Genomic DNA, 27,302 nt, shown 5'->3' with positions numbered 1-27,302 from the left:
CAACGGTTCCCTCCAGGACCACTCAAGAGAAGCGTGTCCAACAGCCGCAAAGCTGAAACCATAAGACTAGGCCAAAGAACAGACTGCAAGTTTTATAATACTGCACTCCCCACGTGCACTGGGTACAAGAATCATGCACAAACCCCACACTTCAGTCGGAGCACACTGGAGGATGACTCTGGGCAACTTTTGTACACCTCTGCAGTTGAAACATAAAAGTGGGTCAGGTGGAATAATTTTGCAAAACAGTTTTCCCAATGAGTTATCCTCGAATTCCTTTGGCTACAAAAGGTTCTCCAAATTTTTCAGAAATCTCTGCACCCAGCATCTGAAATTTCATTCGCATGCAAGTCACAATCGAATTCCACAGGCGTGAGGGTTCTTTGGACCTGTTGCATTTACCAGCCATGAAAGAGAACCAACAAACGCAAGAAAAGGCACCCAGGCCAGTAACTGCAAACTAACATTGAACTTCCCCATCTAAAGGCACGTCTAAGTACCACCCGCTAAAATGCGGATTGCCCCAACTCCTCCCACCCACAATGACAACTTTAGGCAAACATATTCAAGACTTTAACTTCCATTATAAATTGCATATATAAACATTGCCCATCATTTTACAGATGTCAACGGCAAGCACTTGTGTAGAAATCGTAATGCGCCAAGCCCTACGAACAGGGTTAGTCTCTGCGATGCCAGGAGTTGCAGTTTGTCACACAGAGGGCAAATTCCAAGCCGGTATTTGGGATGGTCAGTCCATTGGCTGCGAAAAGCCGCACTGGAGGTCTTAGAAAAATAATCCAGGTTTTGGTTCTTGGGACTGGACCCCAAAATAAAGAAAAAACCTGTGCATTGATTGTCGCACAGCCAAGCTACAGCCCAAACTGACAGATTGTGAATTCAAACCAATGAGAAAGCAGATTCAATTAAGAACCCGTCTCCACCTAGGCCAGGAACATTAATCCAGTATTCTCAGGAGAACACCTGCTGGAAGGGGGAAAAAAAAAATCTCAAACAAGCAAAAACCCTTTGAAAGGAGTTTTAATTTGACAGTTGCATTTTGGCACCCTCCTGCTTTATTGCACCGTTTGCTTGGCAGTATCCACGCAAAGAACTGCTTTCCTGCGAATTACTTTCTTCTTGCTACTGCTCATTTGCATACAGCGGACCGGATGCGCCATTTGGGGAATAAACCCCCCCCCCCCCCTTTGTGCTGCAGTTAGGCCTGCAAAATGTATCGATTGCTGGAAGTCTAGCGATTTGCACACAGTCTCGGTTTAGAGAGTTTGGGTCGCCAACGTTTCATGTTGGCGAGCACACTGGCAGATCTTCCCTGCCAAGCTTTGGCTAGTATCCCAACAGCACTGGCAGAACAGTGGCGGCGTGGACAATCTCTAAGTCGGAGGCCGCCATTCCTCAAGTCTATGACAACACCAGGCTCTTGTTGGTGGAAAGAAGCTCCTCTATGCTTATGATTGCTAACAAAATGTATCCATATATACAAGGATTATGCCACGCTTTATTTGTACAAGAAACTAATAGTTGTAGCCTTTGCTGTAGTGCTGCGTAGGGAGGCTCCCAGGATCCTGTAGGTAGGGCGCAGTTTCATCCAGGTGAGAGAGTGGCACGGTGTCCTCCTCGCTGATCTGGCGGTCAAACTCTGACTTCAGAGCTGGCCGCTGATTGTCCGGGAAGGCGAGAGAGAACAAAGCTTCAGGCTCGCACACAAACTTGTAAACGTAGCGCTCACCAGCAACCTAGAATGGAGAGCAAAGACAACAATAGTAAGCCCATGTAGTTTTGGCAAATTCACCTGAACATCTTTTAGTCATTCGACCAGTCCTACAGTTCATACCAGTTTGCAACACCGTCCAACAGCAGTATCCTAACAAGTTACAGGTTAGCACACTGCAACAATCAGAAGGCTAAGGCCAATATTGAGCAATTCATCATAAAAACACGACTAAAATTATTACAGACAAAACAGTAATTGGCTAAATCTAGACCTCACCCCATCGCCAGGGCTACTGCTGTTCACACTATGTAGGAAATGAACTGGCAAAATGCACCAACTACAGAAAACAGGCTCTCTGAAGTTGCTGAAACAGGTTTCTCTTTTGCACTGAAGTGTTATTTTTGGTATCAACGGGTAGGTGAACCAAGAGACAATAGTGATGCCATAATGACAAATCGAGAGGTTCTGAGTGATGCAGCCATTCATCCCACTGGGGACAAGCAAACTCACAACGCTAGTCAGGGCAATTTCCCTCAAAATGCCTTTTCCTCTCCCAGGGGAATCAAAGATGCCGACCAGTACTATCCCCACTCCACTCCCCATCCTACTAGAGCCTGGGTGATCTGACCCCTAACATTTACTTCCCTGCTTGCTTCTAGATCCCTGTTAAACCACTGCCCTCCCCGGTTTGTTCCCCACTCCCTTGATTCTCTGCATCCCTCACCATGTTCTCCCCCCACCCCCATGATTGTAAAGTGCTCTGTTGCTTCCTAAAATATGGCCTGGCCCAATAAAAACCCTAATACAAAATAGAAATTCAACATTTGGTCAAATCAGCTTGTTGATCATGGTGAAGGTTTGGTAATATACATCTTATTGCAAAACCCTGTCATTGCATCTAATATGAAAAAAATAGATTTAAAAAAAATCTCAATCTCCCATGTACAACTTCACCCAACACAAAAAGTTGCCAGGGGACAACAGCCTCCGAGCACCATGCAATCCATCGTACCAAATTCCTCAATGAGATTGGTCCAGAAACAGAAAATTTGCTGGAGAAATGCACAAAATTTGAATTCCTACTGATTATAGTCAAATGCATTGGTTACATTCGTCGAAAGCAGATTTACTTGCAGCTGATGTTTAGTGGCAGTGGTTTACTTAATCACAAGGACATTACCATTTTTATTTGGATAATTATGACACCATATGCTCAAACACAGATTTGCTATAGTACATTAGGCAAACTCTTGTGCATCGCTCCCTTTGTATAGGAAGGAACAAGTTACTTACCTGTAACTGTTGTTCTCCAGCATGGGTCTGGCATGGATTCACATGCTCATGAATATTCCCCGTCGTCAGGCTGGGAATCCTCGGTAAAGAAAAAACCAGTATCAGTTTCGTTTCTGATCTGTCTTTCGTAGTAATAACCAATCACTGGTCTCTGCGTCATACTGACCACAGCCAATGACTGCCCTCTACCTAAGCACCGCCTCTGGCAGCCATCTTCAGATTTGGAAGCACGTGAAGTGGCAGTATGACCAAGTGAAGAGCCGCAGAGGGGTAGGCGGGAGGGTTCGCATGTGAATCCATGCCAGACCCATGCTGGAGAACAACAGTTACAGGTAAGTAACTTGTTCCTTCTCCAGCATGGGGTCTGGCATGGATTCACATGCTCATGAATAAAGAATACATAGCAGTACACACATGCACAACCACGGGAGGTGGCAAAGGCTCAACATTAAGCATCACATCAACTCAACATTAAGCATCTTACCTCCTCACCAGGCTCACCTCAGGCGAACAGGTTGCGCAGCACTGCTTGGCCGACCCTGGACTCCTCCCTGGAATCCCGGTCGACGCAGTAGAATTTCGTGAAGGTGTGCGTCGACCTCCACGTAGCAGCCCTGCATATGTCCAGCAGGGGCACACCAGATAGGAACGCCGTGGTAGCTGCGATCGCTCTGGTGGAATGGGCTCTCGGACGGCCAGGCAGCGGTCGGTTTGCCAACCGGTGACAGCACATGATACAGCCGGAGAGCCATCTGGAGATGGAAGCCTTCGAGAGAGCCTTCCCCTGATTGACAGGTCCAAAGTAGGTCCAAAGTTCACAAAGAGTTGTGACGTCTTCCGAAAACCCTTCGTGCGGTCCACGTAGAACTTCAGCGCTCTAGCTACATCCAGCGAGTGCAAAGTCCTCTCAGCCGGCGACGAAGGCGACGGGAAGAACACAGGTAACACCAAGGGTTCGTTGAGATGGAAGTCCGACGGTACCTTGGGCATGAAGGAGGGGTGCGTCCTGAGCACTACCCTCGTGTCGTGGAAAGTCAAGTACGGGGCCTTGCAGGAAAGGGCCTGGATCTCTCCCACTCGTCGTGCGGAGGTGATGGCCACAAGAAAAGCTGTTTTCCACGATAGAAACTTCAACGGGGCCGAGTGCAGAGGCTCGAACGGAGGTCCCATGAGCTTGGTCAGCACCACGTTGAGCTCCCACGCCGGGGCCGGAGCCTTCACCGGCGGGAACGATCTGAACAGTCCCTTCATGAACTCTTTCACCAGACGATGAGACCACAAGGACGTCCGCCCCGTGGTTCTGGTGTATCGGGAGATCGCAGCAAGATGAATCTTGATGGACGCATGTGCCAGACCAGCTTTGGCCAGCGTCATCAGGTACGGCAGTACTTGGGGAGCCGTAATCCGTAGAGGGTTAATCTTCTGTGCGTGGCACCAGACAGAGAACCTCTTCCATTTGTGTCCATAGCATTTAAGAGTCGAGGACGCCCTGGCCTTTGCAAGAACCTCTCTGCAATCGGCCGGTATGTCGTATCCTCCAAACTCTAGTGCTGCAGGAGCCAGGCCTGCAAGTTCAGCGACTTCGGGTCGTGGTGGAGGATGGCGCCTCCTTCCCTGGAGAGTAGATCCGCGTCCGCCGGCAGCTTGATCGGCGGGGACGCTGACAAGTCCAGAAGGTCCGGGAACCATATCTGCCTCGGCCACGCAGGTGCGACGAGGATCATCCTGCACCGTGACCTCTTGAGCTGGTTGACGAGCCGGATTAGCAGAGGCAAGGGAGGGAACGCGTAGAGGAACAGGCCCTCCCAGGGGAACGAGAAAGCATCGCCCATGCTCCTCGTCTGGGGTAACCTGCTGGCGAACCTCCGGCACTTGGCGTTCGTCGCCGTCGCGAACAGGTCGATCTGGGGTGTGCCCCACCGTCGGAAGAGGCGATCCACCAGATCCTGCCGTAGTTCCCACTCGTGGCACGAGCGCAGCTCCCTGCTGAGTGAGTCGGCAATGGTGTTTTATATCCCTGCCAGATGAAACGGCACCAGAAAAATCCCTTGGGCGACGGCCCAATGCCACAGGTCCTGCGCCTCCTTGGACAGCGCTGGGGACCTGGTTCCGCCCTGTTTCCTGATGTAAAACATGGTGGTGGTGTTGTCGGTGAAGATCCTCACCACCTTGCCCTTGAGGGACGGAAGGAAGGACCTGAGGGCCCAAAACACTGCACGGAGCTCCAGGACGTTGATATGTAGGGACTTCTCCGTCGGGAGCCAGAGTCCCCTTGCGTGCAGATTTTCAGTGTGCGCTCCCCACCCTTCCAGGGAGGCATCCGTGGTCACAGTCTCCTGGTGGGCTGGGGTCTGGAAGTCCATGCCCGCCGTCAGATGCGCGCGGGTGCCCCACCACCGTATCGCTCGTCGGAAACTCTCGTCGAGCTTGATCCTTTCCTCGAAGCTGCCCGTCGTCTGGATCCAGCGCGCATCCAGGAATTCTTGCAACGGGCGCATCCGGAGCCTGCACATGGGAATGAGGTAGATGCAGGAAGACATCATCCCGAGGAGGGACTTGATGGACCTCACTTTGGCCGCGTCGGCCACCAACATCCGTTGCACCTTGCCCAAGATGGTCCTGGTCCTCTCCTCCGACGGGGAGGCCAGAAGGGACACTGTGTCGAGCCTCGCTCCCAGAAACAGTGCGACTTGCGCGGGCACCAGGTGGGATTTGGCGTAGTTCACGGAGAATCCCAGGTCCGTGAGGAGTTGGACGGTCCTTGCCGTGTGGACCACGGCGAGCTCCCTCGTCTTGGCGCGGATGAGCCAGTCGTCCAGGTAGGGGTAGACGTGGATCCCCTCGCGGCGCAGCTGCGCCGCCACCGGTGCAAGGCACTTGGTGAATACCCTGGGTGCCGACCGTAGTCCGAAGGGAAGGGCTTTGAACTGGTAATGACGCCCTTGGACCACGAATCTGAGGAATTTGCGGTGCCCCTTTAGGATGGGAATGTGGAAGTAGGCATCCTCCAAATCCAATGACGATAGGAAGTCTCCTTCCTCCAGCTGACCCAGGACGTGCTGGAGGGTGACCATCCGGAACTTCTGCGCCTTGATGAACTTGTTCAGACGTCGCAGGTCCAGGATGGGGCGCCATCCTCCCGTCTTCTTCTTCACGAGGAAGTATCTCGAGTAGACTCCGGAGCCCCGAAGCCTCTTTGGGACGAGTTCGATGGCGCCCTTTCTGAGCATCGCCTTTACCTCCAGGAGAAGTTGAGGGACGTGAAGTTCTTTCCTGGCCACGGGGGGGACGCGCGGGCACCTTCTTTGAAACTCGAGCGCGTGGCCCCAGGCCAGGGCGTCCAGCACCCAACGGTCGGTGGAGATGGACTCCCACACGCTGACGAAGCCCGCCAGCCGGCCTCCCACCGGGGTGCTTCGGTGGGGGCCCGACCCCAAGGCCGGTTCAATCCTGCTTGGACGCGGCCTTGCCGCCTTGACCTCCTTGGCGACGACGGCGGGGTCCGCTAGACTTGCCTCGTCCTCTGTAGGCCTCTTGCGACGACGAGCGGGCCGCTTGACGGTAGGAAGCGAAACCGCCGCCGGAACCTTTGGAGGCGCCCTTGCCTCCGCCGCTCCGAAAGGGCGTCCGTCGTTGCAGGACTCCAAGGGCCCGGGCCGTCTCAGTATCCGCCTTGATGGCCTGAAGGGAATCGTCCACTGTCTTCCCAAACAGGTTGTTCCCGTCGAAGGGCATGTCCAGGACTCTGGTCTGGACGTCCTGCCGGAAGTCCGTAGCTTTGAGCCATCCACGACGTCGAAGGCAAACACCGTTGCCCAGCTGGCGGAATCCAGTGTCGGCGATGTCCGTCGCCACGGTGATGGCGTGGTCCGAGGCCACCTCACCTTCCTGCAGGATCTCAAGGGCCTCCGCCCTCTTGTCGTCCGGCAGAAAATCCAGCAGAGGAGCCATCTTGTACCAGAGCTCCCTGTCGTAGCGGGCCACGATAGCCAAGGCGTTGGCCGCTTTAATCGTCGTCGCTGCCGACGAGATGACTCTACGCCCCATAGTATCCAATTTCTTTCCCTCGCCGTCCGGCGGGGAAGTCGATGTGGAGGCCGCACCCCCCCCCCGCTTTCTTCCTGGCTGCCGCGGAGACGACGGAGTCCGGGGTAGGCTGCGCCCGGAGGCATAGGGGGGCCGTGTCCGGGACCCGGTACTTTTTCTCGTACCGGTCTCTTCTAGCTGGCGTCGTGGAAGGGTTCTTGAGGAGGGAAAGGCCCTCATCCCAAATGTCGTCCAACAGAGGCACTGCGAGGACCGTCTTCCTCTTGGCCTCGCGCCGCTGAAGGAAGCCTTCCTTTTTCTTCTCCTCAGGGCAGAGTTGGAAAAGCTCGGAAGCCCTGGAGATCATGGAGTGGAAAGATCCGATCTCGTCGGGCGGAGAGGCCCTGGTGGGAGGCGACGACGGAAAATCCTCGTCGTATGCCTCGTCGTCCGTACCCGTCGCTGCCGTGTCAGTCCCCGTATCATCCCCTCGGGTGGACGGGGAGGAGGGCTGGAAGGGGCGCGACGGTTGAAAAGGAGGTGGTGGATGGATCCTTCTTTTCTTGGTAGGGGGAACACCAGAAGGTCCCGGTTCTGGATCCCCCGACGGGAGAGGTTCCTCCGTCGGTAACGGTAGCCTCGTCCTTATCTCGGAGCATAAGGACTGTATGGCCAACAAAATGGCCGCCGAGTTGTCTTGCGGCGCTGGCAGAGGGGAATCCGACGGGCGAGCAGGGGCCCCGTCGGTATCCTCGACGATGTCGTCATCGTCACCTGCGTCGGGGTCCATTCCGACGGGCTGGCCTTCTTCCACGCCTAGGCCGTGGCTTAAGACCTCGATCAGTTCCTCTTCTGAGGTTGAGGCCGACTCTACGACGACGCCCTGCCCCCCCCTTCTTCCCCACGGAGGGTTTCACGGGGGTCCTATCGATGGGCACAAAGGAAGACTCCCTCCGAGGAGGCAGGGAGATTCTGGGCCCTGAGGTCGCCACCACTGGTGCAGCCACCACAGGCTGAGCCAGGGCCGCCGCGACCGTTTCGATAGAGGGCTTGGTCGGATGGATCAAGGCCTTCACCACCTTAGGTGCGCTCACCGCCTTATCCTTGAGGGAGGGGGCACTGCCACGCTCCTCCTCTGCCTTAGAGCTCGACCGGGGCCTCTCCAGGAGCTTCGCCGGGTGCTCGGCCTTCCTCTTACCCGACCCAGAGCGTTGGCTCGTGGTTGATGGTGCCGGGGAGGGTGCGCCCTGCCTGGCGCCCGCAGAGCCCGACCGTTCGGCGCTCCCGGTGCCAGCGGACTCGCGGTGCTTGGCCTTATGTTGGGCCCCCGTCGCCGGGGCGCCCTCAAAGGTCTTAGAAGACCGCTCGGATTTCTTCTTCTTCTCGCCAGACGGGCTCTTACCCTCCAGCCAGTTGGCGAGACGTTGATGGCGGTCCTTCATGGTCCGTTCCGACATGTTGCCGCAAAACGCACAGTCCTTCTCCACGTGCGTCTTGTCCTCATGAAGGCAGTAAAGGCAGAAAGAGTGTTCGTCCTCCTTGAAGACGTTCTGCAGCTGGCATCCAGGGCAGACCCTGAACAGCTTTCCGGGCGTCGAGCTTCCCTTCTCCTGGGCCATCTCCAAGACAGGGCCTGAGAAGCTTCTGGAGTCCTCCGAAGTGTAGCTCGACGAAATCTTCACCCTTGAGGGGCACAGATGAATCCGACACGGGTCCCCGTTGATCGGATGTAGGATCGGTGGAGCTTGAGGCTCTTTTGACCGAAAGAATCGAAGTTTTTGTAAAAAGCGCGAAAAAAATAGCACTAACGCTCGAGAGCAATAGCACGAGGATCCCAACACATGAACGTGCGGTAAAAATCTGAAGATGGCTGCCAGAGGCGGTGCTTAGGTAGAGGGCAGTCATTGGCTGTGGTCAGTATGACGCAGAGACCAGTGATTGGTTATTACTACGAAAGACAGATCAGAAACGAAACTGATACTGGTTTTTTCTTTACCGAGGATTCCCAGCCTGACGACGGGGAATATTCATGAGCATGTGAATCCATGCCAGACCCCATGCTGGAGAAGCTTATTAATTCAAGGTATGTCATGCAGTGGGGTTTGGCCTGGACATTAAACACTATGAATAGCAGTCTTAAAACAGTAAGCACCAAAAGCTAAACATTTAAAAGATTGCAGTGGGCGGCCTACAATCTAGCCAAGCCACTAGTTCGGCAGATTGGGGGAGGAGGGGTGATGTCTCTCTTAAGTCAGGCACAGAGGTTTCATACAGAACTAGAACATTTTCTGTAGATTTAGGGAATGAAAATGAAACCGCCTTGATGGTTCGGGGAGGAAGGATAGCTCAGGGGCCATGCGTTGTCCTGGAAGCAAGACAATGTAGTGCAACAAGTTCAAACCTTGTTCCCGGGCTTAGAAGCCAGCTCATTGGTATTAAGCGCGTTCTAAATGAACAATTATAATTTAGCCGCTTAATGCCCTTTTCTAATCTCACCATAGCAAAAGGGACCATTACCCCAATTTCTCATCCCAAATGTTGCCACCTGCAGGAACAAGGGTGTGATGGGCTCATGAGGCACACTCCCAGTTCAGATGCGGCCTTTCCCCATTAATGGGCAGCAGATTAAAAGAGGTGTCCTTGCCCAATACACTGCATTGCAGTTATGCATTGCAGCAGGAACTGCTGCTGTGGTTAAAAGGTTGCATCATCATGTTCTTGTTGCCATTACTGGATCAATCGTTATTCATATCTTTGTTGTAAACGTTCTTTGTGACATGGTCGCTCAAATACCTTGATCCATGTGACAAGTTCAGATTTAAATAATCAATTACTCACTCTTATTTATGAATTGAAATCATTTTACGCATTGCTTTTGCACTCACTTTTGAAGTTTTCCCAGTTGCAACGTTTGCTCAGGGATGTGATCCAAGAGAGGAGCGAAGCACCACTTGAAAGGGGCCATAATCGCTACATACATAGTAGAGATGTTAAGCTGCACTGCAGAGTCCCTGTAAGCAGCCATTTAAGGGTCAGGCATCCTCTTTTTGCGTGAGGTCATAGAATGTGAGGTAGAATAATGTGTTGCCAGATACTGCATTACAGGGTCCTCCTTTGTGGCCTTAAGAGGAAAGAACTACATGACCGGGTTTGTACTTTCAGCCAGCAAAAACTTTCAAAGAATCTTGCTTTCTTCTGTTTAGTGTTATCTGCTGTGATAGACTGCTTTCTTTTGCTGGCGCTTTGCTCAGTCACATTTTGAAGAAAGCTGGTAGTAAGAGTCTTAGAAATCATTAGAACCTGCATGGACTAATCTCAAGGAAGATTTGGCAGCAGGAAGTGCAAACGGATTCAGATCAAGCATCCGGCGGCAACCTAGAGTAGCCTTCGAGTCCACCACAAAGCCTGTTGGCTGTATCCCTTACAGACACCCGGCTCTGCTGGTCCAGCATGTGTGACTGCAAGAAGGGCAGCTTCTGGGGGCTGCTGGGTCGCGACAGACTCAACCACCACCCACTTGTTTAGATACCTCACATGGTGTCCAGGCATCGTTTCAAAACAGTTTCGAATGACCAGTCTCTCAACAATGCATCGAAAAAAAAAATCTTTGGTAGGTAAAGGTTTTTCTTTTTTACTAAAATGGGTGAGAAGGGGTAAAACTTTGCCATTCGAAACTATGGCATTCAAAACCATCAATCGGAACCGCCTCACATAGAACTACATGGGTAATGATGGATGCACTTGGACATAAAATGGTGTGGCAGCTGGCAAAGAGCCACAGTTCCCAGATATGCAATGGCAATTTTCTATAATGGAGCCACAACTATAGGCTTTGCCAAATGCTTGTTCAATGTAACCAGTTCACATGCTTTGATTTTATTTTCTCCACCGGCAATTTGAGGTTCGTCATTTCCTGCTGGAAACTTCTCTAATCCCTTATCTTGGCCCTCTGTTTGAAAAATGACTCCCAATTTAGTGAACAGATTGTTTTACAATCACAACATTCATAGAATATTCTTCACAAATTCCATAGTTCCGACCCATTCACTTTCTTACATATGCAAATCCTTATTCAAGTTTAACTGAACCCCACCCGACCCTTTGCTCTATTCCCCTGCTGTCCGTCGTCTCGCGCAGACTAAATGACTGGTTACCACTGGTGGGAAAACAAGACACCACTCTCTGGACCAGCCTCTGCATGGTTCGGTCACTGCTGCAGTTACTGGCACAGCAGAAAATGCTAAGCTACAACTTTGGGAAATCACTTTGGTCAGGGGTCTGCAACCTGACGGTCTCCAGATGTTTTGGATTGCACTCCATAGTCCCTTACCATTGCCTATATTTGCAAGGGCTAATGGGAGTTGTCACCACAGTTTACAGACCCCCGCCTTAAATATATACAAAATCACCTAGAATTACATTTCTGCTTCATGCATTTTCCAAGTTTGTCTAATGGTCCAATGATCCCAATAAAAATAATAATAAATAAATCAGGAAAGGAGTAGGTTTCTTCCAACACTTGCATTCACATTTGTTCCATAAATCAATCCGACTGACTGGCAAATGCCTCTAACAATTGAGACTACAATGAGAGCATTGCTCAACCTGCACACAGACTTCTGCTAATGATCTCTCAATTAAGCTTTTTTGTAGGGTGTGTTTAGGGTGAATTTATCAAAGCAAGTACACGCCTTTTGAAATGGTGCAAAAGGGGAATGCAAAATGCCATTTTACCCAATAGGCTTTGCTATAAAGGTTTCTGGGTGATGTACACACAGATCTAGTGTCCCATGGTTTTGGGGAGGTAGCAAACTAAAGAGTGGTTGTAAATCCACAGCACACACAATTAAAAATCAATGTCATTGCGCTTCGTGCTCCCACTTTCAGATACAAAAATTACTCAATTTATTGTTGCTAAGTTTCAGCAAACGTGCAAGTATGAAGGGCCGAATTGGCTCAGTTGGGTAACAGTCTCGAATCTAATGTCCGAGGTGAGCGCTCAACAGCAAAAATATTTTTTTTAAGTGAACCTAATGGCCTCAAAAAGACTTTCTACTGAAAAATTCTGAAGTCATTTGCACTATATCTGTGAGGTCTGAATTGAAATTAAAAAGGGACTAGAGGTCATCAAGATCGCCCGAAACAGACCACACCTTCTGCATGATGCCCTTTTCATAATAGTAGCGCAGCGACCGACTCAGCTTGTCGTAATTCATAGCGGGTCTGTTTTTCTGCATGCCCCAGAGCCTGGCCACCTGCAACAGAAATAGACAAAGATTACATTTAGGCTTGCTGACAGGAAGTGCTCATGTCCCTCACACCCAATTAATGAAAGCAATGCCAAGACCTAAAATTAGCACAGGTGCTGCCTGTGAGCAGGCAGGATTTCACAGTGCACCCAATGAGACACGTAAAAACATGTGCACCCAAGACGATGTAGCGAATCTTAATATTCCCGAGGTCATTAATCCAGCAGATCAAGAGGACAACCTGCTATCAGGTAAACCGGAATGAAACCTTCACTAAAAATCAAGGAAAAAAGGTTTTAAGCTTTCCACAATGTGACAATCTCTGTGACTGACTGGTTGAGGACTTCCCTTGAACTTCAGCTCCCTCCACCCACCAGGATATTCAACCACCAAAACAAACTAGGTTACCCATAAAAATACCACATACTGAAGAAACCAGCCCTATTAAGTACACGCACTGTTACTCCAAAATACAACCTTTGAAAGGGTCGAAAGCAAATTACACTACCCACCCCCCACCAATTGTCAATAGTAGAAACAAAATATACAAAATGGTATTAGTGTAGCAGTTGGAAGATGACTTAAGCACTTAGTTTGGAGACCAAGTATTACACCAAGGCATTACAAACCAAGAAATAATGCTGCGGACGGGGGTGTGGTTGGACACCAATATGGGCTGGGCAGCAGAAGGTTAATGTGCCTCTATGACCAATTGATAGCTGGTAAGTCTAGGATGCAAGGAAACCAGATCGTAATAATGCTACAGGCTGAGAGACCAATAGATCGCAGAATGATGGAGGAACAGGCTTTTCAAACAAATTCGAAAACAAGGTGCGAGGAGCTAGCAGAACGAGGTACCCGGACAGGTTGTGTTTAAAAGCATGTATCCTGTGCCCATCCCCGCCATATTGGCCTTACAATGCCAAGGATTGTCTGAAGTGCGGCGGCATATATCCCACCCGGTACCCCTTAACTTTGCATGGCGATGTCTTTCTAGCGTTTATTTCTTCATACCTTCAATTTTGTCTGCATTTTCTTGGGAAAAGCTACGGTAAAGAAAGCCAGGTGTAAGATTGGTGGCATAGGGGGAAGAATATGGGTAAACAGGGGATACAGGGATCTCCCCCTGTAATGGCGAAGTGAATGCACAGGGAAGTGATTACGGACAAAGTAAAGACATACACCCACTTGGGTGTAGGCCATCAAGTTACAGAAATACGTACCATATATAGGGCTCTTCTGTCACAGAGGGAACCCTAGCAGTACTTGCATTGCTGCTTGAGGAGAAGCATATAAATATGCCCCATTAACTGCCCTCGCAAAACTATGAAGTAAGCATGATTACACTGCCAAACCAACATATATGGTAGGTTTGCATCACCACCGTTGTTACTTTAGAGCGTGGAGGCTTGTCTGGAAGTATAAGATGCCAATACTATCCAAACAAACCAATGATGCTAACAACCTAAAGATCAATTGTTCTGCTATAATCGATTGTCTGTGAACACCAACAACTGTTCGCAAGGAAACACTGTCTTCAACCACTGGAGAGCCCTTAGGATCTTGGTCTTTCCCGCTCACTAAGATTTATTTTTTTCAAGCATCCATTGCCTTAGTCCCCAAATGCATAAACACAGAAGGCTACCTGCACATGTAGAATATTGAAAGTAGGAAGTGCCCCCGTCAAGTCCTAGTTTTACTTTGGAACAACTTTAAATACTCAGAACTTACAATTAAACAGTGGAACATGCATAGCAAACAAATGGAAGACCCGACTTGCAGTGTCCCGATTTCAATGCAATAATGCCGATCTGGTCCATAGGTTCATGGATTGTCACACGTTTAGCGGTTTCTGCAATTAAACGCTCGCATTCACCAACTAAGACTTGCGCATCGGTATACAAAGTACCAAGAGCAGAGGGCTACAATCTTCGGCTTCCATGCGGTTTTGTACAAACACCCACTAGCGCTAGCCGCAGTCAAAGGTAAGCCATTGTAGGCCTTCCAGTCCAAAATATCTGGAACGCTGCAGGTCGATCATGCAGCAATATCCAGACGATACAAGGTACTGCGAGGAATTGGGGGCAGATTCAGAAGGAAGTTACCAGTAGTAATTGGCTGTATCAAGAGATTCTACCAAAGTAACTTTGCGCATTGGCTCATCCACATGTTTAGCTCAGAGCTGCTTAGGGGTAGCCTTGGAGGCGCGCACACACACACACACACACACACACACACACGTTGAATAAAACATTTGTGACCATACCGTCTAGCCTCTTTCCTTTGCAGATGGGGAGAAGGTGCAAGTGGACCCAGGTCACCTGGCCTAAGCCCCGCCCACCTGGTGCCTTCCAGATTGATGCTCTCCCCCCCCCCCCCACTTAGCAAGTCTTCAGGCCTAGTACGTTAGTAGCCCGAGTTTCCATTTCCTTCCCACTCTCCCCCTCCCTTATCTAGGTCTTCACTCTACACCATCTGAAATGTCATCAGACCGAGTACGATAGTTAATTTCACATGCTTACTGTTCATGGCCTGTACAAATGTCATTGTATTTTCCCTTGTCTTGAAGCGCTTTAAAAACACATTGGGCCTCATTCCAAGTATGGAGGTAGCCATGGCGCTTTAAGCGGCATGGCTACCCCCATACCGGGTACGGGTCTCTAGAATGGGGGAATAGCAGGCTATTCTGACCTTGGAGGGCCTGGTATTTCCCCATTCCAGGAACCCGGACCCAGTACATCCCATTCCCATTTGAGCCCCCATAGGGCTCAATGGGGAGGATGCTAACAACGGGCCCGTTAATGACGGGCCCATTGCTAGCATCCTGGTCGGCTCGCGGGTGCCGCTAAGGACCCAGGTTTTACCAGATGTCCTTAGCTGGTCCCGCGAGCAGACCTCGTAATGGGGTGGTAGAGGGATAACGGGGCCGGCAGCTCTACCGGCGCCATTATCCCTCTACTGCATTCCTCGTAATGAGGCCCATTGTGTATAGGCACTATATAAACTATCACATCATACAGCGCACATTATGCTGATACTGGCACTTTGTAATCCCAATTCAATGATCCGCTTCAGGTTCCTTGAATGGACTAAATGCGCGTTAATTGCACACACTTGAAATACCATGTATTAGCAATAACGTTTAAAACAAAAATTAGCCTTAGACTGTTCAACTTGCCTGAATTGGGGCAGAAGGAAATCACAACTGTAGTGTTAAAAGAAAATCAAAGCCAACAGACACCAATGCCTGGTTTCAAGAAGGAAATGGAATTATCTAGAACGCTCAAATGAGGTCCAAAATCTGGATTCAGTGGAAACAGGTTTTAAGTTAAACTGGAACGTTGGCCACCGTCCCAGTGAACTGGGCAAGTTCCGCTCGCACGGCCAGCCGACATGCACCGATCCATACCCAGCAGTGCAGTATACGAAGATGACAAAATTTTGAATAAAAATGAACCTTTGTGGCCAGTCAGGTGGCTGTCAGGGAGGGCTTCACCTGACACGGCAGCCGTACACCCACCATCTGTAGAACATCTGCTACAGCGCTGGGGTTTAGTTAGAACAGCGCTAAATAGCCATAAATCGCCGCCTGACATTAATGGATGCTCCTGGCACATAACCGAGCCATTATCAGAGTTTATTGCCCTGTTTGGAACATTATAGCATTAGAAACTACATCGCTGGTAATTGCAGTTTAAATCAATCCACGTCCCTTTTAGACGTGGGGCACGCTCCGTATTCATTTTACACAAAAGCAAGCTTCACATTTCAGAAATGTTTGCCTACCCAAGGGGGGTGGGGTTAGAAATAAACCCCAGGTATGGTCTGCACACGGTCAAAAGACATGGACTTCGTGCCCCACTCCTAGCCCATTTAAAGAGCCACGATGCCTTTAATGAGCCATCGCACCAGAGCGGGATTTCCCCCCTTCAAACATAGGCTTTTCTGTGTTCGAAGTGGGTCTAAACGAGGCAAAAACCCTACTGGAAGGAAGGGCGAGCGACACCATACCTGCCGAGTTTATATGCACTGCATTTGATGCGATGTATCGGCGTCACCATACCGGCCCCATGTACATAGACTGCATTTGATGCGATGTATCGTCGTCACCATACCTGCCCCGTGTATATGCACTGCATTTGATGTGATGTATTGGCGTCACCATACCTGCCCCGTGTATATGCACTGCATTTGATGCGATGTATTGGCATCACCATACCTGCCCCGTGTATATGCGCTGCATTTGATGCGATGTATTGGCGTCACCATACGGGCCCCATGTATATGCACTGCATTTGATACAATGTATCTGCATCACCATACCAGCCCCATGTACATGGACTGCATTTGATGCGATGTATCAGCGTCATCATACCTGCCCCGTGTATATGCACTGCATTTGATGCGATGTATTGGCGTCACCATACCTGCCCCGTGTATATGCACTGCATTTGATGCGATGTATTGGCGTCACCATACCGGCCCCATGTATATGCACTGCATTTGATACAATGTATCTGCATCACCATACCGGCCCCGTGTATATGCACTGCATTTGATGCGATGTATTGGCGTCACCATACCTGCCCCGTGTATATGCACTGCATTTGATGCGATGTATCGGCGTCACCATACCTGCCCCGTGTATATGCACTGCATTTGATGCGATGTATCGGCGTCACCATACCTGCCCTGTGTATATGCACTGCATTTGATGCGATGTATCGGCTATTGCTAGCGCTGCATCGCCTGGGCATGGTAGATGTGCAATGCTATGGCCTTTATGAGACAGCTCACGTGGCAGGGGTATGGTAGATGCGCCCCATAGATAGAACCATGGAAGGGAGTGCAGCGCTATGATTTTCCACATTTTAAAGGCCGAACACAAAACATTTATTTTTAAGGCCGAACGTGTGCCTTTAAAATGCAGAAATATGGCATTTTCCATCCCACAACTCCCCCCCCCCCCCAAGGCGATCCCACCCCAACGCTCTCCTGGTGGAGAGTCTGAAAATCAGGGGGTGCACCCCAATCCCCCGTTCATCACTCACCACCCCGCCCTCTTCCATAGTCGCGCATAGAAAACACACTTACCTCGCTTCTGCGACCTCCCTCAACTGGCCGCGCCAGTCAGCCCCTGTGCACACTCGTGTGTGACGGAGTTGATTTAGTAAAGACTAATATGAGCAGCCTTTCTAATCGCGCTTTTTTCGTTTTTGAAACAGAATTTTCACCTCCATGGAATGGAGCATATGCACCAATCATGCAACTTTGTGGGAATGGGACAGAGGCTATATAACACGCACAACACCAAACTTTAAACATTCAAATAAATAATAAATTAGACAACTTGGTACATCATATCAATGATTTGACCTCTGTAGCACCACGTAGGTGTGTGCCTACCACCACAGTCCAATCATTCCTCCACAAAAGCTCAACATCACATTACAAAGTGCAGAGAAATATGTGGAAACTCTTACCATCTTACACAGAGGACTGGAGAAAAATGAAGCCCAGGGATAGCAAAGTGCATCTGGGGTTTGGTCTTAGAATGGGCGGGGGGGGGGGGGTGGGGGGTGTTAGTGTAGGGAGTGGGGGAGGGAGATGCTGGTGGCAGGGAAATAATTCAAGTAATTTGAAATCGATGGGCGCGCCAGACACCGTTCTCAAGTACTAGCTTTGAGACACTGGCTACACAGGGCGGTTCTATCTGCCATAACAGATACATGTATATGCCATTCACCACACTGTTGCTACTGTGAGATGGTGTCACAACTAGGGACAGTGTCATGAGCGTTTAGAGTTTGGTGAATAGGGAAAGGGCAATACAAAGAATGCATAATGTACACTATGTGTACACACACACACACACACACACACACACACACACACATGGAATTTGCAGACCTGGTACAGAGTAGATATCCCACTGCTTGCGCCAATTCTCCATGTGGTCTTGGCCTCAATCCCACATATGACCGAGCTTCTGCTGCTGGCCCCCTGATGGCATACACTACAGACAATCAGGTGCTGCTTTGCAGTGGGGTCTTGTCCCGAGGGCATTGGGGTGAAGACCCAAATCTACACCAAGATGTACTGTGTAATCCAGACTGTGGCCCCGCCCCATATATTCTTTACAGTTCCTTTAGAGAGGGGGGGGGCTTAGGCTGCACAGACACATGCATTCTGATGCCACAAGGTCTGGGAGATACACACTTCAGGCTTGGAAAGCGCTAGGACACTGGACATGTAGATAAGCTTGCAATGCCTTGCCTTCCATAGATGTGCATGGGCACACTTTAAGATACCCAGCACAGTCAGTAAGCATCATCACTGGGTGCAGGCCTAGTTCCAGATGCTTTATCATTTGGTAACGGTCAATAGTTGAGGGGCTGAACCCCCGACACAAAAAAAGGGGGGCCTCCCCAAAGACGAGGCTTGGAGTCACACAGGTGGGGCGGTTGCACCTTCTCAGGCTGCCGGCCTTGCCCCAACAGACTGCATTAGGTTCAGATCGGGTTACCAGCATTAACTTGAAATGAAAGCCTCATGTGGCGAGCACTGCCTGCTAGGACGCTCAATGACGCAGCTCCTCATCTCCCTGGTGGGAGCATTCGCATTCAGCAGGGAAATGGAGCACGATTGCGTCACATCCCCTCATTATGAACATGCTATTAAAAATATAAGATTCACGCGGCAATCCATCAGTGGGCGGCAGGTGGAAGGGGCTGGGAGCACAATAGGATCCTATACAGACTTCTACTTGGCTACACCGTGTTACGGGAGGGGCAACTACCCAATACCTGAGCAAGAACACATGCCAGCTTCAGGCAAGCGGCAACCGATGGATAAATCTTGCATGTGTGGTTGGACAGTGTTACGCAGGCAGCCAGTTGCCTAAGGGCGCCACTAGCAGGTGAAGCACTGGGGAGCCATATTTCTCTTCTCCACAATCATGTCTGGCCAGCATGCAATTAATAAGGTGGGGGCAAGCAAGGAGCTTTGCCAGGTGCGCCAATACTTCCTTTAGGTCATGAGAGCTCAATACTCAATAGGTTCTCGGCCGTTCAGACTTATGCATGCACAAGGTCAACGCCACTCCTCCACGTTCCCCGAATATGCACCTGGAGGCAGGCCACAGTCAAGATGGTCAGACACCCTTGAACTCTACCCTTCATCATGAACCACTGCCCTCTGCAGGGCATCATGAGCCCATCAGAAAAACAGGAGTCATTTGTGAGGCCTCCGTTTTCCAAGCTACAGGAAAGTCGTCAGCGGGAAAGTGATTTGCCAGGGAACATAATTTGGTAAAGAGGGCAAACCTGCAATTATAATGCAGGCCGCCAGTTTCAATGGCGTCACTGACTTTGCCACTAGAGTCACCCCCCCGCCCCCCCACCCCGTGTAGACCTACTGCTCTCCCCGGAGACCAACATAAACAGGATTGGCAAATCGGTGAAAAACCCCACAAAAACACAGATGTCCTCCATTGTGCCATCGGGTGCACAACAAACCGCAGCAACATACATTCATACACATAAGGACAACTTCGAGTGCAGTATAACAAACCAATGTGTAGGGGGGGAGGGGGTTTGAGTCTCACAAAATGCAAAGGATAAACCCTTCAAATCCCAGCCAATTTGCGATTTTGGCCCCCAAGAAAACCAAATATATTCTGGAGTGCAAACATGTAATATTTGGAATTTAAAAAAAATAAAAAGAAAAAGTACAATATGTATATATGGAAGGAAGATAAACTCTTGATTTGGAGTGTGGCACATCAGTTGACTTTTCAAAAGACCGTCTGGCTTTAAAGGTAAAGGCTTTGGTTAATCACCCAACCCAAAACACGTGCACCTCCTCAACAGAAATTGAAGCAAAATAAGATCCTAGAGAAAGAGCAGCAGCCAAAATGTCTGAACTAGTAGTTCCTATATGTAACCATAGAAGCCTGTTTTGCGTCGTTCGGGACAGCCCTCCACCGCAACTGCAATATTCCAGGGGCCATCACTCTGGGTTCAACTAACATTTGAGGATGTACAGGAGCAATGTGGAGCGCCTCTCAAAAGAAACATTATCCCAATCATATGGTCCATGTCCTAAAAAGGTGCCCTGGAAACGATCGGGTCAGAGGTGCATTTGAAATATACATTTAAACAGTATATGTTCCCATTAAACCGTTCGGTTTGTGTAGAATATTGAAAATAACCCAAGAGGAATTCATTTTGACAAGTCCTCCCTCACCACTTGCCAGATGCCTTTTTACTTTTGGATCAGGCGGCGCCCTGTCAGCTGCATGAAAAAAAAATCTTTACCTGCCTAGAGAACAAAGCCAGCTGCATACAACAACAACAAAATAAAAAATCTAGCAACTACTGGGAACCCAAGGCTACAACTCACCGGGGTTCCCCGCTGAAGCAAAACATCTGGGGATGATGGTGGCCATATGCAATGATGTCAAATAGTCGGCTAGGCTGCCCTTTTGGGGTTCAGCCGAGCTATATTTGCACATTTCTCCTTCTGTATTGGCATGGAAAGTTTGAATACGACTGTCTGGAGGGTTGCCCAAGGAATGCCAGAAGTGATGATTCCAAGGGTTCAGCCATCGCTCTCATTGGCAAGAAAACTCTGGGATAAAAAGTGCACTTTGATATTTCTTGTCGCAGCATATGTGGCGGTATACACACACCAGTAACATGACCCAAGTGGTAAATTTGTATCCAAATCAATTTTGCTATAAAAAAGGTATTTTATGCTATTTCTGCCAGGATATTCTTTAGCCAATGCAGGTTCTCTTATCCACGAGATGCTCAATCAAGTGCACATTGGGCCACTCGAGCAACACAATGCACATGTATTTTACCCAAAATAAAAAATAAAAAAGCTTAATACCATGATGTGTACATAAATATATGAAAGTTGTACTGTTAAAAATATATGAATGGGCACGTCTGAATATGAATAGAACCTTAACAATTCTCTTTGGAAATGGACGTTTGACCAAAGCTCAAAGTGGACTGCTTCAATAATTTTAAATTGAGAGCCTTCCTGTAGCCGAGGCCAGAATGCCTGTAAAGTTGGGATTCAGTGTCAACCCTCTGTGAAAATCGCCATTAGGTCAGTAGAAGATGAGTGGCTGAACCCTCCGACTTATTGTGCCATTTGTAAGGCACTTCTATAGGAAGTAAATTGTGTTTCAAAGCACCCACAGGGCGGGAACATGGGAAAGAGAACCAAATAAAACAAGGAGTCAGACCTACTAGGTCTTGTGAGCCTTCAGAATGTGCAAGTGCACAGAGAAGGGATGAGGAAGTGGGGGTTGGGGGTGTTAAGACAAGGTTTACCAAAGAGGGAAGTGCTAGGGAGTAAGCAGATGTTAAGTGACTTGGTGAGAGTGGTCAGCTGCCAATAAATAAGTGTGGCCCGTGGTGGCACAGGCCAGCGGGTGCCAAGGCAAGTGCTGGGACCGGGTGGAGGGTGAAGGCGATTGGGTGTGTGAGGCCAGGACTCAGGAGGACACAAAGGCCCTGATCACCAATCTCAGCAACTTTGTGGTTTAGCAGATGAGGCAGGAAGGGAAGGAGGAGGTGAAAAAGGAGGGTCTTGAGGAGCTTTTGGAATTTGAGGAGATTCGGCTCAAGACAAAAGGAGGCAGCCAACGAATGATCAGCCACCAGCTCGCTGTTCAGCGAAGCACTTCACACAGAGTTGGTGCAGGAGGAACACCGATCTGGAGGAAGAGTATTTAGTGAGCGCCAGTTTTAGATAGCCTGGTCCTTGGGCCCAGACAGCCTTATGGATGATGCAGAGGGATTTGATCCTTGTAGCAACTGGGAGTCAATGGAGAGCTGTTAGCGCTGGAGACATGTGATCCTTGGCCTCAAGACCAGGGACATGTCTCCCAGCCCTATTCTGAATTTGCTGAATGGGGCTGTAAAGAGCATAGATTGAGGAAAAGCTATTGCAGTAGTCTAGAGAGAACCAGAGCTCTAGAGACAGCGCTTCTGGGGAAGTGAGGCAAGGAAGCATTCCTTTGAGGAGGTGGTTTTGAAAGTGGGCCTTCTTGGCAAAGTCCTGAATGTGAGGGAGGAAGGAAAGAGGATCGAAGATGACTCCAAGGTTTCTGACTTCAGATGAAGAAGGCGGGGAGAACCCATAGACAATGGCCAGAGTGAGGGGGGGGGGGGGGGGGAGAAAGAAGGAGCAGGAGTTCCAATAGGAAGGATCTCAGTCTTGCTGGCGTTGTGCGAGAGATCACTGGAAGTACACCAGGATTGGATGGCAGATAGGCAGTCGGGGATTATGGAGGAAGTAAGGAGAGGATCAGATCAGAGGGAAGTTAGAAGACAAGTTGGGAGTCATCTGAAGAACACTGGAAGTTGGGGAAGAAGGTGGAATTGAAGAGCCAAGGAGAAAGCGTTAGAGCCCTGCAGAGGTGGGGAGGAGAAAGAGCCCAGCAAAACCTGGGACGGACGGTCGTTGAGGAAGGTCAGCCAGTCCAGTGCCTGCTCAAATAACTAGGGTATCATGTTTGATGAGGGTGGAGTGGTTGACGGTATCAAATGCAGAGGAGAGATCAAGTAGAATGATAACAGCTGGAGAGTTGCAGTCAAGAGATGCAAGCAGTTCCTCACAGGTGTTCAGAAGAGCAGTTTGTGCCTCTGGATGCTCGGAATCCAGATTGATGGCTGTGTAGGCCACCAACTAGTTCAGTGTGCTGGGTCAGTTGGGGGGTCAGAGGTCAGAGTAGCTTCTCCAAGAGTTTCCCCAAGGAAAGGGATGTAATGGTAATTAAATGGACAAGACAGGTCTGCAGAAGGGAGTGATATGAAATGGCATTTATAATCCACCTATACACAAGTGTTTCAAGTCGCGACGAGGCAAGAGGGACGACAGACAGCGATCCTACTAGGCCAGGTGGCATTGAGATTGCACAAGTGCAGGGGAAGGGGACCGTGCAGTACATAGGATAACAGTAAGATAAATCGGAACAATAAATAAATGTGCAACCAGCTGGTGGCAAGTGCTAGTAGTAGGGGCTAAGGGGATATAGAAACAGTCCACGAGTGCAAGGGCTGCCAGGGCGGCAGTGCAGGAGTGCAACTGGCAGTGAGGGGGGGACCTGGGCCCGAGATCAGAGGATAGCCAGGTAACCAGTGCAGTTTCAGCCAGGAGATCAGCAGGGGAAAGGAGGAGAGAAAGCAGAAGCAAAGAGGAAGGTCTTGAGGTGCTTCCGGAGATTGTTCTCGTCAAGTTTCAGAGAGGCAAGGAGGCTGTTCCAGAGGGAGGCCCCAGCAGAAGAAAGATCTACCACCAACTCGCTGCCTGGAGAAGCGACTAACCCTGAGGGAGTTGGAGGCGGCTGAGCAAAGAGCTTGAGAGGGAAGATATTTAAGAAGAGAGTTGAAGGTATTGAGGTCCCAGGCCCCAGAAGGCTTTGTGGACAATGCAGAGGGTTTTGTTAATCCTTGCCGCCACTGGGAGCCAGTGCAGAGATTTCAGTCCTGGAGAGATACAATCCCTAGGCTTGAGGCCAGGGACAAGTCTCTAATCCTATTTTGAATGAGTTGCAGAGGGGGGGGGGGGGGGGGGAGAAGAGTAGAGGCAGGCAGATTTAGATAGAGGCTGTTGCATGAGTCCAGCCTAGACAGAACCAGAGCTATGGAGACAGTGAGCTTTTGGGGTATGTGCTTGAGGGAGGAGGGGAAGATCCAAGAGGGGTTGCAGAAATCAGCAAGTGCAGGGGCAATAGAGCCAATTAGTTTTGGAGGAACAGGGGGGAGACCTGGAGGAGACCTTCATGGAGCCGGCAACTGGTGACCTCATCGGGTGTGATAGGAGATGAGGCGGGGGTGGGGGGGTTAGGCCATAGGAGGCAGGGAGTGGGGAAAGGAAACAAGGGTGCTCAGGATGCCCTGAGTTTTTGCAGTGAAGTGTGTGGCTAGTGTGTCGCAGAGGGTCTGGGAGGGAAGAGAGGAGGAGGAGACAGGAGTTCAGCAGCATTGTTGGATGCACCAGAGACAGGCCTAAATGTGGGCCCTTTTCTTGGAGCGAATGGAGAGTAGCCGTTATTGCCTTTGGAGCAGGTGACAGGCTAGTTTTTCAGAGGTATAAGGAACAAGTTACTTACCTGTAACTGTTGTTCTCCAGCATGGGTCTGGCATGGATTCACATGCTCATGAATATTCCCCGTCGTCAGGCTGGGAATCCTCGGTAAAGAAAAAACCAGTATCAGTTTCGTTCTGATCTGTCTTTCGTAGTAATAACCAATCACTGGTCTCTGCGTCATACTGACCACAGCCAATGACTGCCCTCTACCTAAGCACCGCCTCTGGCAGCCATCTTCAGATTTGGAAGCACGTGAAGTGGCAGTATGACCAAGTGAAGAGCCGCAGAGGGGTAGGCGGGAGGGTTCGCATGTGAATCCATGCCAGACCCATGCTGGAGAACAACAGTTACAGGTAAGTAACTTGTTCCTTCTCCAGCATGGGGTCTGGCATGGATTCACATGCTCATGAATAAAGAATACATAGCAGTACACACATGCACAACCACGGGAGGTGGCAAAGGCTCAACATTAAGCATCACATAAACTCAACATTAAGCATCTTACCTCCTCACCAGGCTCACCTCAGGCGAACAGGTTGCGCAGCACTGCTTGGCCGACCCTGGACTCCTCCCTGGAATCCCGGTCGACGCAGTAGAATTTCGTGAAGGTGTGCGTCGACCTCCACGTAGCAGCCCTGCATATGTCCAGCAGGGGCACACCAGATAGGAACGCCGTGGTAGCTGCGATCGCTCTGGTGGAATGGGCTCTCGGACGGCCAGGCAGCGGTCGGTTTGCCAACCGATGACAGTACATGATACAGCCGGAGAGCCATCTGGAAATGGAAGCCTTCGAGAGAGCCTTCCCCTGATTGACAGGTCCAAAGTTCACAAAGAGTTGTGACGTCTTCCGAAAACACTTCGTGCGGTCTACGTAGAACTTCAGCGCTCTAGCCACATCCAGCGAGTGCAAAGTCCTCTCAGCCGGCGACGAAGGCGACGGGAAGAACACAGGCAACACCAAGGGTTCGTTGAGATGGAAGTCCGACGGCACCTTGGGCATGAAGGAGGGGTGCGTCCTGAGCACTACCCTCGTGTCGTGGAAAGTCAAGTACGGGGCCTTGCAGGAAAGGGCCTGGATCTCTCCCACTCGTCGTGCGGAGGTGATGGCCACAAGAAAAGCTGTTTTCCACGATAGAAACTTCAACGGGGCCGAGTGCAGAGGCTCGAACGGAGGTCCCATGAGCTTGGTCAGCACCACGTTGAGCTCCCACGCCGGGGCCGGAGCCTTCACCGGCGGGAACGATCTGAACAGTCCCTTCATGAACTCTTTCACCAGACGATGAGACCACAAGGACGTCCGCCCCGTGGTTCTGGTGTATCGGGAGATCGCAGCAAGATGAATCTTGATGGACGCGTGTGCCAGACCAGCTTTGGCCAGCGTCAGCAGGTACGGCAGCACTTGGGGAGCCGTAATCCGTAGAGGGTTAATCTTCTGTGCGTGGCACCAGACAGAGAACCTCTTCCATTTGTGTCCGTAGCATTTAAGAGTCGAGGACGCCCTGGCCTTTGCAAGAACCTCTCTGCAATCGGCCGGTATGTCGTATCCTCCAAACTCTAGCGCTGCAGGAGCCAGGCCTGCAAGTTCAGCGACTTCGGGTCGTGGTGGAGGATGGCGCCTCCTTCCCTGGAGAGTAGATCCGCGTCCGCCGGCAGCTTGATCGGCGGGGACGCTGACAAGTCCAGAAGGTCCGGGAACCATATCTGCCTCGGCCACGCAGGTGCGACGAGGATCATCCTGCACCGTGACCTCTTGAGCTGGTTGACGAGCCGGATTAGCAGAGGCAAGGGAGGGAACGCGTAGAGGAACAGGCCCTCCCAGGGGAACGAGAAAGCATCGCCCATGCTCCTCGTCTGGGGAAACCCGCTGGCGAACCTCCGGCACTTGGTGTTCGTCGCCGTCGCGAACAGGTCGATCTGGGGTGTGCCCCACCGTCGGAAGAAGCGATCCACCAGATCCTGCCGTAGTTCCCACTCGTGGCACGAGCGCAGCTCCCTGCTGAGTGAGTCGGCGATGGTGTTTTTTATCCCTGCCAGATGAAACGGCACCAGAAAAATCCCTTGGGCGACGGCCCAATGCCACAGGTCCTGCGCCTCCTTGGACAGCGCTGGGGACCTGGTTCCGCCCTGTTTCCTGATGTAAAACATGGTGGTGGTGTTGTCGGTGAAGATCCTCACCACCTTGCCCTTGAGGGACGGAAGGAAGGACCTGAGGGCCCAAAACACTGCACGGAGCTCCAGGACGTTGATATGCAGGGACTTCTCCGTCGGGAGCCAGAGTCCCTTTGCGTGCAGATTTTCGGTGTGCGCTCCCCACCCTTCCAGGGAGGCATCCGTAGTCACAGTCTCCTGGTGGGCTGGGGTCTGGAAGTCCATGCCCGCCGTCAGATGCGCGCGGGTGCCCCACCACCGTATCGCTCGTCGGAAGTTCTCGTCGAGCTTGATCCTTTCCTCGAAGCTGCCCGTCGTCTGGATCCAGCGCGCATCCAGGAATTCTTGCAACGGGCGCATCCGGAGCCTGCACATGGGAATGAGGTAGATGCAGGAAGACATCATCCCGAGGAGGGACTTGATGGACCTCACTTTGGCCGCGTCGGCCACCAACATCCGTTGCACCTTGCCCAAGATGGTCCTGGTCCTCTCCTCCGACGGGGAGGCCAGAAGGGACACTGTGTCGAGCCTCGCTCCGAGAAACAGTGCGACTTGCGCGGGCACCAGGTGGGATTTGGCGTAGTTCACGAAGAATCCCAGGTCCGTGAGGAGTTGGACGGTCCTTGCCGTGTGAACCACGGCGAGTTCCCTCGTCTTGGCGCGGATGAGCCAGTCGTCCAGGTAGGGGTAGACGTGGATCCCCTCGCGGCGCAGCTGCGCCGCCACCGGTGCGAGGCACT

The 27,302-nt window shown here is 50.7% G+C and overlaps 1 protein-coding gene across 3 annotated transcripts in view; it reads right to left on the bottom strand.

Moving 5' to 3' along the window:
- Window positions 1-556: 556 nt before the first annotated feature.
- ETV4 (ETS variant transcription factor 4) overlaps window positions 557-27,302 on the bottom strand; it is a 132,644-nt gene continuing 105,898 nt past the window's right edge. For 2 of the 3 annotated variants that reach the window (XM_069634410.1, XM_069634411.1), the window contains exons 12-13: window positions 12,208-12,309; window positions 557-1,757 (exon numbers count right to left, since the gene is read on the bottom strand). In XM_069634410.1, coding sequence (XP_069490511.1) covers window positions 1,536-1,757; window positions 12,208-12,309 — 324 coding nt within the window. In that variant the 3' untranslated portion in view covers window positions 557-1,535. The remainder of the gene's footprint in view (window positions 1,758-12,207; window positions 12,310-27,302) is intronic. The other variant, XM_069634409.1, reaches the window with a different exon arrangement.

Source organism: Ambystoma mexicanum, chromosome 13 (assembly GCF_040938575.1).
Source record: "Ambystoma mexicanum isolate Mex_15411 chromosome 13, UKY_AmexF1_1, whole genome shotgun sequence".
Taxonomy (NCBI): domain Eukaryota; kingdom Metazoa; phylum Chordata; class Amphibia; order Caudata; family Ambystomatidae; genus Ambystoma; species Ambystoma mexicanum.
Note: the sequence above shows the minus strand (reverse complement) of the source record. Positions and strands in the feature narration are given on the sequence as shown.